Here is a 13,721-nt window from a genome sequence, read left to right on the forward strand (position 1 = left end):
TGTTCATGTTGAATGATATGTAAACGAAAGAACGATTGAACGAAAGAGCGAACTATGAGAGCGGAAAATTTGTATTACCATTTTATTACCTATAATCTCTAAAGTTTTATATACACATTAAGCACCTTAATGAATGAATACACATTTATTATACAACAGACCAAAGTATAGAACAAAATAACATAATACGTAATAAATACATTATTTTAAATTAAAAAAAAAACTGACTTCAACATACGCCCAGGAACTTAAATACAAAAAAAAATTTGCTACTTTGGGTTACATTATTGTTGATTTTTTAATAACAGCAAATCGGTTCAGGCGTCTTCGAGTAATCGGGTAATACATTAAAAAAAAAAGATTCCGACGAATTAAGAAACTCTTCCTTCTTGAAGTCGGTTAAAAAGCCAGTGGCCTCGATCTCTTCAAGGCAACCAATGGCGTGAAAAACCCGTGTGTATAAAACCATTTTACCGTTTACTTGGAATAGCAATGTCAATGGGAAGTTAGCAATATGCGGTCGATGGCTTGAGTTGTAATGGATGAATTAAATGAATGAATCGAGCTAAATCTGTTCCGCAGAGTACACGGGCTCGAGCCCGCGAGGCCTCACTAACATGGCGTTCGGCGGCGCGGCGGGCGCGCTCGCGCAGACCGCGTCGTACCCGCTGGACATCGTGCGGCGCCGCATGCAAACCGCGCGGCGCCGCGCCGACCGCACCTACCCCTACCCCACCATCGCGGCCACGCTGCGCACCGTTTACAGGTAACGACAACTTTGATTACCTGCATTTCTACCCCTATCTTCTTACCCAGGCAGTACCCCATAAGACAATTCCAACAGTTTCTATGTCTGTCATATGGCGTGACCTCTTTACTGCTTAGGCGGCAGAACTAAAGGATGTTCTATAAATTATGTACATGAATTTTAGCCCATTGAAATTTAGCATCTAACGATATTTCTAGAAAAACTGTCTCATCCACCAGGTTCAACTTCTCATTATTAAGTAGTACAGTGGTTTACACGTGTACATGAAGTAATGGGAATTATATGCATTTAGTTTTTCTTTCTATTTAAAACCAAATTATTGGCTTCAAACCATTATTTTAAATTCTATTTAAAAACTTTCATTAGTTATACCAAAAGTTCTATACTTGGGCGATATACTTTTGGAAGTAATCACATCTTACAAATTAGATTTTCATCTCACAGATCGGAGGGTTGGCGGGGTTTCTTCAAAGGGCTCAGCATGAATTGGGTAAAGGGCCCCATCGCGGTGGGCATCTCCTTCGCGTCCTACGATGCGATCAAGTCTGCGCTTAGAGACATATCGCTCACGTTGACCACGTGAGACGGGTAATATTGGTAATAACGATTACTGGGGTTACCTGTTACTTTAGATGCTTGAATGACGTATATTTTGTAAAGTTGGCTCGTGGTACGTGGTGACGTAGATACTTGCTCGACGAACAAGCTCCTACACATACCTTGTAGAATCCTGTTAGTGAGGTAAACTTGCGACGTTGCTACGTGATTCACCATCATCTTCATCCATAGCTTGAATGTCCCATTGCTGGGTACACGCCTCCTCCCTCTTATAGTAGAACTACTTTTAATATCACAAGTTAGTAATAACGGGGACCGACACTTTAATGTTCTGTTCAAGCCACTGGGGCTCAGACCCCAAATTTCCTATCTCCGTGGGTGTGCTAATATATAATAAACTCTGTACTAAAATCTGTGTGGTGTATAACGATGACAGAAATTGTATAATCCACCATGCAGATCCGGTTTAGATCCCACAGGGCACGTGCATACGTAAAGCCAAATGGTTTGACTGGAGCTATATTATATTGGTAATCGTTGATTACTGCGGTTACCTGTCAATGTAAATACGTAAGTAAAAACAAAAAAGTTTGATCTGGCGATATTAAAAAATATAAGGATTGGATGTTATCTAACCTAACCTATTTTTTTTTTTTTTTTTTTTTTTAACGCTGGGAAATGCGTTTATGCATCCCCTCCGGAAACAGCGCATCCGAAGCTGCGCCGTTTCCGGAGGGGTATGTGGGACTCACCGGCATAAAGCGGCCAGAATACCCACTAAAACCCAGCGATGTTCCTACTGCCTAAGGTGGCTCCCGAGGTGCCTCAAGGCCAGCGCCAGGACTCTTCCCGGGACTCCATCCGGTCCCGGTGCCTTCTTGCACCGCCGCAGGTGGTTCCACGCTTCTCCTAATTCATCCTCTGTGACCGGAGGGGCTTCCATCGACTCTTCTCGCTCCCCGAATGATGGAATCGTCATAGTCGGGGGCGTAAAAGCTGGTGGTTGAGGAAAGAGTCCAGACACCACCCGATTAAGGAGCTCCGGCTCCATGGAGTTCATGGGTGGGGCACTCCGCATCTTACCTCTGACGATGCGGTATGGCCGACCCCATGGATCCCTATTCAGGGTTGCCAGGAACTCCTCGCTGGCGGAGTCCTTGGCATTAGCGATGGCCACCTGGAATGCCCTTTTTGCCCTCTGGAGCTCTTTATATAGGCGATCCTCTTCCGGCGCGTCCAGTGGCCTTCTTCGGCGGCAGCGGGTGTAAGCCCGTCGCGCCCGATTACTGTCGCAACGGAGAGCAGCAATTTCTTGCGACCACCAGTAAACCGCCTTCCGGGCTGGGAGGCACCTGGTCCGGGGCATCGCTGCATCACATACCCTCTTCAATGCGATGCGGAAACGCCTCGCCCTCTCCTCAACATCAGTCAGCACCGGGGTGGCTGCGTTCCAGGCCTCAACAATGGCTCCTTCCTCCACCATTTCACGGTCGAGGCGGGCTAGGGACCATCTCGGAAACACTACTCTCCCTCCTCCGGTCTGACTTTGAGGCAACGAGCAGGATGCGGAGACTCTCCACCGGATGTACCGATGGTCTGACAGAGTCTCCACTTCCTCGAGGACGCGCCAATCCTGGGCACGTGAGGCGATGGCAGGGGTAGCGAATGAGACATCCACTATTGACCCCCCCTGCCGTCGCACACAGGTGTTTGCGCGTCCTTGGTTGAGAAGGACCAGGCCGACCATGGCAGCCCAGTTCTCCAACTCAACTCCCCTCAGATCTGTTATGGGGGATCCCCACGCCGCAGACTTCGCATTTAGGTCCCCCATCAGGATTACCTGGGTCGGGGCCGCACCTCTCACCACTGGCTCCAGACTTCTAAGATAAGCCTCGAAGGCAGACAGGGGTTTGTTTGGGGAGAAGTATACTCCAATTAGTGTCACCTCCCCCCACACGACCGCTACAAACCCTGGTCCGCTGCGTTGTGGAACCAGTGGAATTCCATGTGCCGGCACCACAACAGCCACCGATCCCTCGACGTCACCAGCCCAATTTGATTGAGTAGGGATGAAGTAGGGCTCGGCGGCTGTCGCCACTTGAATCTGCCACTCCGCCATGTGTTGTATCAGGAGGTCCTGGGCACGGGCGCAGTGGTTCAGATTGGCCTGCAGAAATTCGCTATGGCGTATGGTCATTAGTCGCCATTTCGATGTCCTCCTGTGGCGGTTCTTGTCGACCTCTTGAAGAGCCTGGGGCCCGAGTCAAAGGAGCCTCCTTACCCTTCGTTGGAGGCGGGAAACACTTAAGCCCTCCCATAACATGACCAGCTTTCCTGCCCATTTGCGTGCAGATTGCACATTTAGGCTCATCCGAGCACGAGGCCGCCTTGTGCCCTTCCCTGCCACATCTGAAGCACAAAGTGCTCCGGTCGGCAGGTGATGGGCAGAGAGCCCTTGTGTGACCCACCCCCATGCACTTAAAGCAGCGCATCGGGATAGGTTCCAAAAGGGTAACACGGGCTGACGACCACCCAACGACTATCCTTCCCTCTGCTACGAGTAGCTTCGCTGTAGTCACAGGGCATCGGACCAATATCGATCCAGTCCCGCTGGGTCCCGCCCGAATAGCACCAGCTCTAACCTGCTCCAGTGGAACACTTCCCATTTGCGCCACCACCCTCTGCACTTCTTCAGGTGTGACGGACTCGTCAATACCAGCGATCCTCAGTTCTGCGGTTTTCATGGGCCGTGTAACCGTCACCCATTCGCCGACCAGGCCTTGCAGTTTGCCCGCCAGCTCATCTGCAGCCTTGGCGCTGTCGGCCCCCGGAACCTCAATAACTCTGGCCCCGGTGGCTGATTTGCGCACCCGTACATGATCCACTCCGACCTCCTTCAAGGCCAGGCCCGCGGTGGCTGTCTTCATGACCGTCGCGTAAGTTTGGGTTGCGACGACTTCTGGCCTCAGGGTGATAACGACCGCTGAGGACTTTGGAGGGCTCAGTTTACCCTTGCGTTTAGCCGGCGTAGCCTTAGCAGGTGCGCAGGCTGAGTTAGGAGCCTTGGGCTTAGTGGACTTAGCCGTCTTGGCTTTAGCCTTCCTCCCAATTACCTTTGACCAGGCGGGTGGGGTTGGTGGGGCTGGAGCGTGGTCTCAGTGGCTTCAGCCTCACGTGGCTCTGCACTACGTGTGGAGACGCTGCACTCTGTCTGCGGCGCAGCGGTAGGCTTAGTGGTCTTAGTTCCTGCCGCCGAGCGAGTCTTTGCTGGACGCGCAGGCGAAGGGCCCGCTGATGGCTCATCGGGAGAGCGGCGGGTAACTGCTCCTTTCTTTTTATCAGCCGCGAGTGGCGGCCTCAAAATGGGCTCCTGTGGGAGTCGCTTTTCCAGCTGCTCGAGGCGGTCATTTACCATCCCCCCGATGGATATAAAGAGATCCCTCTTTAAGGTCTCAAGCATCTCGCCGAGTGCCGGGGAGCTCTGGGGATCCATGCCCAGATCGGGCTGACCCACTGGTGCAGGGGATTTTTCCCTTGCAGAGAACGCGAACCGGAGGGCCTTGACCTCCGCTCTTAAGGCGGCCATCTCCTGTCGCATCCTCCTGTTGTCTGCCCGGAGCCTTTGGGCTTCCTCGTCAATCGTCATTGCCTGTAGGGCGTCCATGGCTGCGCGGATTTCTTTGGTAGCCCGGTTTATTTCACCCTTCACGCCGCCCTTGAGGTTGTTGGACTTCTGAGTCTCACACGTTATCGAGGAGACCGCACTCCTGGCCCTGTCGATGAGCTCGTCTTTTGTTGGGCCATATTCGCCATCGGCATTCATGGTCACTTTAGCCCTATTCATAGGACTCCGTTCTCGCACACCTTCATCTACTCTTTCAGCCCGAGCCCTTCCCACTTTAATTTTTGCCTTTGTTGTTACTGCAGACTCAGTCTCAGGCTCCACTGCGACAGCCTTCAACGAGGGCTCTCCTTCTTCCTCTTCCCGTGAGTCCACCTGATCATGGGGCCGCTTTGATACGGCTCCGGCTACCTTCCAAGGCTCCACTAAGGCCTCCAAAACTCTGTCACTATCGTCTGAATCAGTGTCCATTAGAAGCTCATTAACCTTTTCCTCCTCCGTTGGCTTAGGCAGAACAATCTTCAGCCGGTAAGCCTGTCCTTCTCTCTTCCTTCCTCTCTCTTCCTCTCCTTGCGGGCCTTCTAGCCCTCTAATATTACTATTCTTTCTAATTTTATTTATTTCCATATTTGATCCCACGAGTATGGGGGAAATATTCAGTCCATCCGGGTGGTGCCCCCTGCACCCAGATAAGCCAAAGCGTAACTCGCCAAAGGGTGTCGGCCGGTACCCTGACGGGGGTCGCACTAGAGACTGAACTACCCATCAGCCATGCATCCCCTCGCGGTGCGCCGCCGCTTGGGATTCGGGGTGATTTTTATAGAGGTTTTCTTCCTCGCAGTCCGGCCGGTTAAGGACCTCGACCTCGACCAAAAAGTCCCGGTCAATGCGCGACAGCGACCAACGAGGACCGTCCTCTCGCAAGGGGGTTGGACCGCTCGGGAGAACCGAACTTGCGGAGATGTCGAACCTCAAGTATCTGTGGTCCGACAACGTCTCCACGTTCTCCAGCACCTTCCAGCCCCGAACACGGCGCGCCAGGGCAGCATCTGCGAAAGTGACGTCCACAATGGAGCCGCCCTGTTGCCGCACGCATGTGTTTACCGATCCTCGGTTTAAGACCGTGAGGCCAGTCACCATCGCCCATTCCTCCAGCTCTCGTCCACGCGGATCCGTCGCTGGACACCCCCATGCCACAGATTTTGCATTGAGGTCCCCAGCGACAAGAACGCGGCCGGAGCGTCTTCTGCTTATCAGGACGCCGACTTCAGCAAGAAACTGTTCGAAGTCAGCGAGACTTTTATTAGGCGAGAAGTACACTCCGACTACCATAACGTCGTCAACGAAAGCCGAGACGTATACCCGACCTCGCACTACGTTATCGAAGGCTGGAGAGCCCACTATGGACCGGGACGTTATGGCAACCACTCCTTCCGTATCTCCCACCCAATTATCCCCAGAAGGGACGCGATAGGGCTCAGCTACCACGGCTACGTGAATCAACCACTCCGCCATGCTCTGGAAGAGGAGATCCTGAGCTCTGGCGCAGTGGTTGATATTCGCCTGGAGGAGGTTCAGGTCCATTATTAGTCTTCGGCCATTGGAACCTCCTCAGTCCCCTGCTGCGTTTCCGCTTGCTGAGGTGAGCAAGAAGACTGCTCAGTAGCCTGGCCTGCCTTCCCTCTCTTCTTCTTGCCCGCAGATGGGGATACGCAGGACTTGCTGCCCACGCGATGCTTCGCCGTTCTGCCATCCGCTGCACAGACCACGCAATGTGGTGTAGCGGAGCATTCACGGGCCTTATGACCCGGTCGGCCGCAGCGATAGCACAAACCACTGCGGTCGACCCCTGCCTTGCACTGGGCACCCATGTGCCCCGGTGCCAGGCACCGATAGCACATCAGGGGCCGGGCGTCCAGCAACTTTACTTGGGCCGACACCCATCCCACGAGGAGCCTTCCTCCTGCTACTACCTTCTTGGCAGCTGCAACGGGACAGTGCACTAACACTGCCCCTAGCCCGTCGTAGCCACTGACAACTTCGCCAGAACGCACTTGCTCGACGGGACATCCTCCTACCGTTGCCACCGCTGCGATAACCTCGGCGCTGGTGACGGAGTCGTCCAGGCCTGTGATCCGCAGGTCAACAGACTTCGTAGGTCTAGAGACCCGAACGACCTCGTCACTCAAGACCTCTCTGAGCTTTCTAGCCAAGGAGTCCGCCTTCTCAGCACTGGAGGCCCCGGGGAATTCGAACAGGCGGCCTCCTGTAGCTGCCTTTCGGAGTCGGACTCCTTGTGCGCCAATGTCTGCTGCATTTATTCTCGCCTTCGCAGCGGCAATAACTTTTGCATAAGTCGCGCCCCTTTCTTCCGCCCCCGGTTGCAGCGTTAAGATGACTGCTGATGACCGAGGTGTGCGGAGTTTGCTGGCGCGACTTTTCGCATCAGGTCGCTTCTTGGGACCTACTTTCGTCCATTCCGACGACTGGCTCTTCCCCTGGTGTGGGCCAGCCTCCTGATTCCCGTTCTTTTTCTTCTTCTTCTTTTTCTTCTTCTCCGCGGAAGGTGGAGTAGAAGAGGAAGTAGAAGGGTCTGTCGTCATCCGTGCCCGTGGCTGACTCCACGAGGACCCAGCTGGGCGATGAGGTGGTGCCGAGGGCGCCTGCCCTGCGAGCCTGCTGTGTTCAGATCGGGCGGGCCCCTTAGGCGCGCTTTAAGTAGGCGGTTTTGCGGTGCCTGGAGATCCCGATGCCGCGGCAGCATATGTGCGCCCGTCTCGCCTTTTGTCGGTCGCCAAAGGCGGCCGGAGGTTCCTCTCTGGGAGGAGTCTGTCCTCTAGTGACTCCAGGCGGGCATTCAACATTCCTCCGACCTGGACCATCACCGTACGACAAATCTCCTCCAATGAAGGCGCAGCTGGGGTAACCCCAGGGCGGCCAGTTTTGCCTTGTTGAGGAGGACGCATTGCAGGGGGCGCCTCCTCTGTCTTGTCCGGGGAAGAGTGAGCGGAACCCTGCTTCCGCATACCCTCCATCTCTGTCCGTAATTGGGCCAGCTCTCTGCGGAGGCTAGCCATCTCGGCTTGCAGGCGTGTGTTGTCCGCCTGCAGTCGCCGCGTCTCATCCGAAACGGTGCGCGACCCGAGGGCTTCTACAGTCTCCTTGATGGAAGCCGCAGCGTCTTTCAGGTCACGCACGAAGGTGCCCTTCAAGTGGGCAGACTTAGTGGCCACCTTTCTAATAAGGTCCAAGTCTTCCCAGACCTGGTCCTGCAGTCGGGCTGCGGTCTTTTCATCCACACGTTGCCCGAATGGAGATGACACTTCTTTGCGCGCCTCCCGCCGAAAACGGGCGACGGCGGCCTCCTTGAGGAGGTCATCCTCCGCCTTTTGTTTGGCCTGGGCTTTCGCCTCGGCTCTTTTTTCCATATTAAGGGCCTCCCTGGCCTTGCCAATGCCGACATAACGCCCATGGGTAGGTGGACGCCCTCTACCTCTTACAGGGACTGGTGTCCCCGGCCTTTCCTCGTCAGTCGACATATCATCGCCTTCACTGAGGCGTGGGCGCTTCACTCCTGTCATATCGGACACTGAAAACGCTACCGACGAGCCTGAGCCCGATCTGGGCCTGCTCTCGACGGTTATAAGGCTGCAGTCGGATTCCGACGCCGCCTCTTCAGTTCCGCTCCTCTTCCTCCCCCCTTCTCCTACATCCATCCAAAATTTCCTTTCCAATTCTAACTCTTCCTCCTTACGCATTTCTCTCTCGTGCCTCTGTGCTAAAACTTCGCACCTCTCTAAGGCCACTACCAATTCTTTCCCCCCTTGCACGTTTCCATCTATCCCTAAACCCCCCACAATCTTCTCCTCTTCCTTACGAATGGTGGCCCCCCCGTATACATGGGGCCGATGCGCGACTAGCGACGCACCAAGGGATTCCCCCTCGCGGGGACCCTCCCGGATAGATTTATTTCCAGTTCGTACTTCCATTTTGTTTTTTAGGCCTAATGGGGACCCTTCCCAGACACCCTAGTGGCTGCACTCCCAGCAACCATGCATCCCATCGGCGGGCATCAAACCTTAGGATTGGGGTAATTTTTTATAGAGGTTGTCTTCCTCGCAGCCCCACGCTCAGTGCGCGGGACCCCCGGTTCCGCTCAGTGCGGATTACGGGTTGCCCGACGGTGGCCGAAGCCAGCGCTCACCGGCCATGAAGACCGGAGAGCCCACCGCGCTGGGCGCCCACCGCGCCGGCCCCAGGGATCGGCATCGAGGCTAGGCAGCATCTCCTCCTCCGCCAGATTTTTGGCTGTTGCCATTGCTACCTTCAGGGTCCCGACGGCTTCCCGGTAATTGCCGTACAGGCGCTGCTCCGCGTCTGCGTTCCGCTGGCGTCGTCGCCTGCACCGGGTGTACTGGCGTCTCGCAGCCACGCAATATTTGCGCAACTGCGCTATTTCGCTCGACCACCAGTACACTGCACCCCTCGGAGGCTGAGGACCGATCCGTGGCATGGCCGCGTCGCAAACTTGCGACATGGCCTGGCCGAAGTACTCGGCTTCCTCCTCCACCGGGTTCTCGAGTGCCGGCAACCACGCCTGCACCAGTGCTGCCTCAATCAGGACCTCGTTTCCCCGGTACCCCCCATATCTGGGAGGCATTCCCCTATCCACCACCCGGGGACGCGCCCGATGGGGGACTAGCAACCCCACACGGGACCCTTCGCTGACCTAACCTAACCTAACCTAACCTAACCTTTTTTTTTTTTTTTTTTTTTTTTTTTTTTGTCGTGGTGGAAAAGCTTTATGACTACCCCCGTCCCTTGGGCAGGACGGAGGTTATGTGGGACTCCCCCCTCTGGGGTATACCCAAACTAAAAACCACCACGGCATGTCCCTCTCGTTGGCTTTGCTAGACGCCCGGGGAACCCGTTGTATACTTCCCAGGCGTCTGCCAACTGCCCCAGCCGAATGCCGGGGCTCCCGCGCTAAAAAGGAGGGGGTCGGGACAGCGTGATCCCCCCCTTAGACAGTGAGGAGACTAGTATAGTGGCGGGCAGCTAGCCCAATAGCTACCCGCCGCCTCCCAAGGGAAGCTGACGAGCGGCAAATTGCCGCCGTCTTCTTCCCCCCCGTCTGCGCCGGAGCGGGTGCGCGTTTGGATCTTCTTCACGCATCCGCTCCGCGGCCTCCTTCTGCGACATGATCTCTTCGCAGAAGTCAGCTACGGCCTCCCAAGATCTCTCGCTGCTCAGCATGGCAAACACTACGCTGGGCAGCGAGAGATCCCCTCCGATCTCCGCCACCAGAGCGCGGCGCTGAGGATCCCATTTATTGCACACCTCAAGGGTATGCTGCGCCGTGTCATCCGCAGCGCCGCACTCATGGCACAAAGGGGTCGGTTCTCTCCTCGCGACGCGGTAGAGATAGTGACCGAAGCAGCCGTGGCCTGTCAAGACCTGCACCAGCCGGTAGGAGAGAGCCCCATGCTTCCGCCGGCACCACCGGCCTAGGACCGGGCGGACGGCGTCTATGGTGCATTTGCCATAGAGGGCGTCCGCCAGGTCCGCTTTCCAGCGGTCCCGCATCCTCTTTTCGGCCATTCGCCGCACACGTCCAACCTGATCTATGGCCAGGTGTTCCCCTCTCGCCCGAGCCTCTGCTCTGACACGGTGTGTCTCCGCGAGAACCCCCGCCTCCAGCTCCCAAGGGGGGGTGCCTGCCAAGACACAGGCTGCTGCAAAGGCAACCGTGGTGTAGGCTCGGCAAATTCGGTTCGCCACTACCCGTTGCGGCCGCCTCAGTAGGGCTTTGGAAGAGGCACGAAGTGCTTCAAACCATATGGGAGCCCCATACGTCGCCATGCTTCTCAAGACACCCGCGAAGAGGCGACGGCATGGAGCCCCAGGGCCCCCGACATTTGGGAGCAATCGGCCGAGCGCTGAAGCTGCTCCTACGACTCGGGGAGCGAGCTGGCGGAAGTGCTCCTCGAAGTCCCATTTTCGGTCCAAAACAAGGCCCAAGTACTTCATGTGGGCCTTGATTGGGACAACTTCCCCCGACACAGATATGTTGGCGCGTGCCGGGGGCCGCCAGCCCGCTCCCCCGAATAGGACGGCCTCCGTTTTTGGAAGGGCCACTTTAAGACCCAGCATGCCGATCCGGGTGATCATCAACTCAGTGGCCACTGTGGCCCTCCTGACCAACTCCTCATAGTTGCTCCCCCGAACGGCAACCATGGTGTCGTCCGCATAACATATGATTGCCATCCGGGGCAACAAAACCGGGCGAATTGCCCAGTCGAACCCCAGGTTCCACAACAGGGGTCCGAGGACTGAACCCTGCGGAATTCCACAGGCCATCTGCCTTTCTCGCCTGCTCCCATCCCTGTCCTGATAGAGCACTACCCTTTCCTCCAAGTAGTGCCCTATCATTCGGCGCAGGTAAATGGGCACCCGGTGAAACCGCAGCGCCTCCTCTATCACGCCAAAAGGCAGCGTGCCAAAGGCATTGGCGATATCCAGAGACAACGCCAATACGCCCTCTCTCCTGTTTTGCGCATCAGCGCAGAAACTTCTCAGAGCACCAATAGCGTCTATGGTCGACAAGCCGACCCTAAACCCGTACTGGTGCTCCGAGATATCAGGCCCTCGCTGAGCAAGATGTTGGTTTATGCGGGAGGCCAGAACTCTCTCCAACATCTTGCTCACTTCATCAATCAGGACGATTGGTCGGTATGCTGAAGGCGAGTCGGGAGATCGACCCTCCTTCCGCAGCAACACCAATCGTCCTTCTTTCCACACGCGCGGAAATCGCCCAGCTTCCAGGCAGTCGTCGAATAGCTGCCTGAGATGAACCCCAAGATGCTTACAGGCCAGCGCCAAAACCCTTCCGGGAACTCCGTCCGGTCCAGGTGCCTTTTTCTGCCGCCTCAAGTGGTCCCAAACCTCCCTTATCTCTTCGTCTGTGACTGGAGGGGCTTCCACTGGCTCTTCTTGGTCCCCGGACGGAGGTGCCATAATCGGGGGTGAGAAAACCGGTGGCTGGGGAAAGAGCCCAGACACCACCCGGTTAAGAAGGCCCGGCTCCATGAAATCCATGGGGGGGGCACTCCGCATCTTACCTCTTACGATGCGGTATGGCCGGCCCCATGGATCCCTATCCAAGGTTGCCAAGAACTCCTCGTTGGCGGCATCTTTGGCATTGGCAATGGCTACTTGGAAGGCCAGTTTTGCCCTCTGAAGCTTCCTATAGAGGCGAGTTTCTTCTGGCCCAGACAGCGGCCTCCTGCGGCGGCAGCGGGTGTAGGCCCGGCGCGCCCGATTGCTGGCGGCCCGGAGAGCCGCAATTTCTGGTGACCACCAGTATACTGCCCTCCGGGCGGGAAGGCGCCTAGTCCTGGGCATTGCCGCGTCACATATCCTAGATAGGGCGATGCGAAAGTGCATCGCCCTGTCTTCAATGCCCGTCGATCCCGGGGGAGCAGTGTTCCAGGCCTCGATTATGGCCCCCTCCTCCGCCATTTCGCGGTCGAGGTGGGCTAAGGTCCATCTGGAAAACAGTCCTCGACCTCCCCCAGTCTGCCTTTGGGAGGCCGGGAGTGACGCGGAGACTCTCCACCGAATATATCGGTGGTCAGACAGAGTCTCTACTTCCTCAAGGACACGCCAGTCCCGGGTACGTGAGGCGATGGCAGGGGTAGCGAATGTAATGTCCACTATTGACCCCCCCTGCTGTCGCACACAGGTGTTGACGCGTCCTCGGTTGAGTAGGACCAGGCCAACCATGGCAGCCCAGTTCTGTAGCTCAACCCCCCTCAGGTCTGTGATGGGCGATCCCCACGCGGCGGACTTTGCGTTGAGATCTCCCATCAAGATAACCTGGGCTGGGGCCGCACCTCTCACCACTGGCTCCAACATTCTGAGGTATGACTCAAAGTCGGACAGAGGTCTGTTTGGGGAGAAGTATACTCCAATAAGTATCAACTCCCCCCATCCGACAGCAACGAACCCTGGTCCGTTGCGTATTGGAACCAGTGGAACCCCGTGTCCCGGCACCACGATGGCCACCGAGCCCTCAGTATCCCCAGCCCAGTTTGGTTGGGGGGGGATAAAGTAGGGCTCAGCGGCTGTCACCACTTTAATCTGCCACTCCGCCATGTGCTGCATCAGGAGATCCTGCGCACGGGCAGAGTGGTTAAGATTTGCCAGGAGGAAGTCGTTATGGCGTTCTGGCATTAAGCGTCCATTTCGATGTCCTCCGGTTCAGTCTCCTGTTGCCCATTGCCTGTGTCAGGGGCCCGGGTCAAAGGGGCCTCTTTACCCTTTGTAGGGGGTGGAGAGCACTTCAGCCCCCCCATGACATGCCCAGCTTTCCTACCCAACTGCGTGCAGACTGCACACTTCGGGTCAGCTGAGCACGAGGCCGCCTTGTGCCCATCCTTACCACATCTGAAGCACAAAGTGCTTCGGTCGGCAGGTGACGGGCAGAGAGCCCTTGTGTGACCCACCCCCATGCACTTAAAGCAGCGCATCGGGATAGGTTCCACAAGGGTAATACGGGCCGCAGACCACCCAACGACTAACCGTCCTGCCGCAATGAGCAGCTTTGCTGCGGGCACCGGGCATCGGACAAGGGATGAACCAGTCCCACTTGGTCCCATTCGAATGGCGCCAACCCTAACCTGCTCCGGTGGGACGTTTCCCTTCTCTGCCGCCACTCGCTGGACTTCTTCGGGAGTGACCGACTCGTCGAGCCCGACCAGCCGAAGTTCG

At 56.2% G+C, this 13,721-nt stretch overlaps 1 protein-coding gene across 1 annotated transcript; it reads right to left on the reverse strand.

Moving 5' to 3' along the window:
- Positions 1-3,092: 3,092 nt before the first annotated feature.
- On the reverse strand, positions 3,093-9,267 carry LOC120634710 (the record flags this gene model as incomplete). Its single annotated transcript, XM_039905483.1, has 2 exons — positions 9,154-9,267; positions 3,093-3,497 (listed from the first exon to the last, which is right to left on the reverse strand). Coding segments are annotated over exons 1-2 (519 nt in total), but the record flags the coding sequence as incomplete, so codon positions are not given.
- Positions 9,268-13,721: the final 4,454 nt, after the last annotated feature.

This window comes from Pararge aegeria, chromosome 25, assembly GCF_905163445.1.
Source record: "Pararge aegeria chromosome 25, ilParAegt1.1, whole genome shotgun sequence".
NCBI lineage: Eukaryota > Metazoa > Arthropoda > Insecta > Lepidoptera > Nymphalidae > Pararge > Pararge aegeria.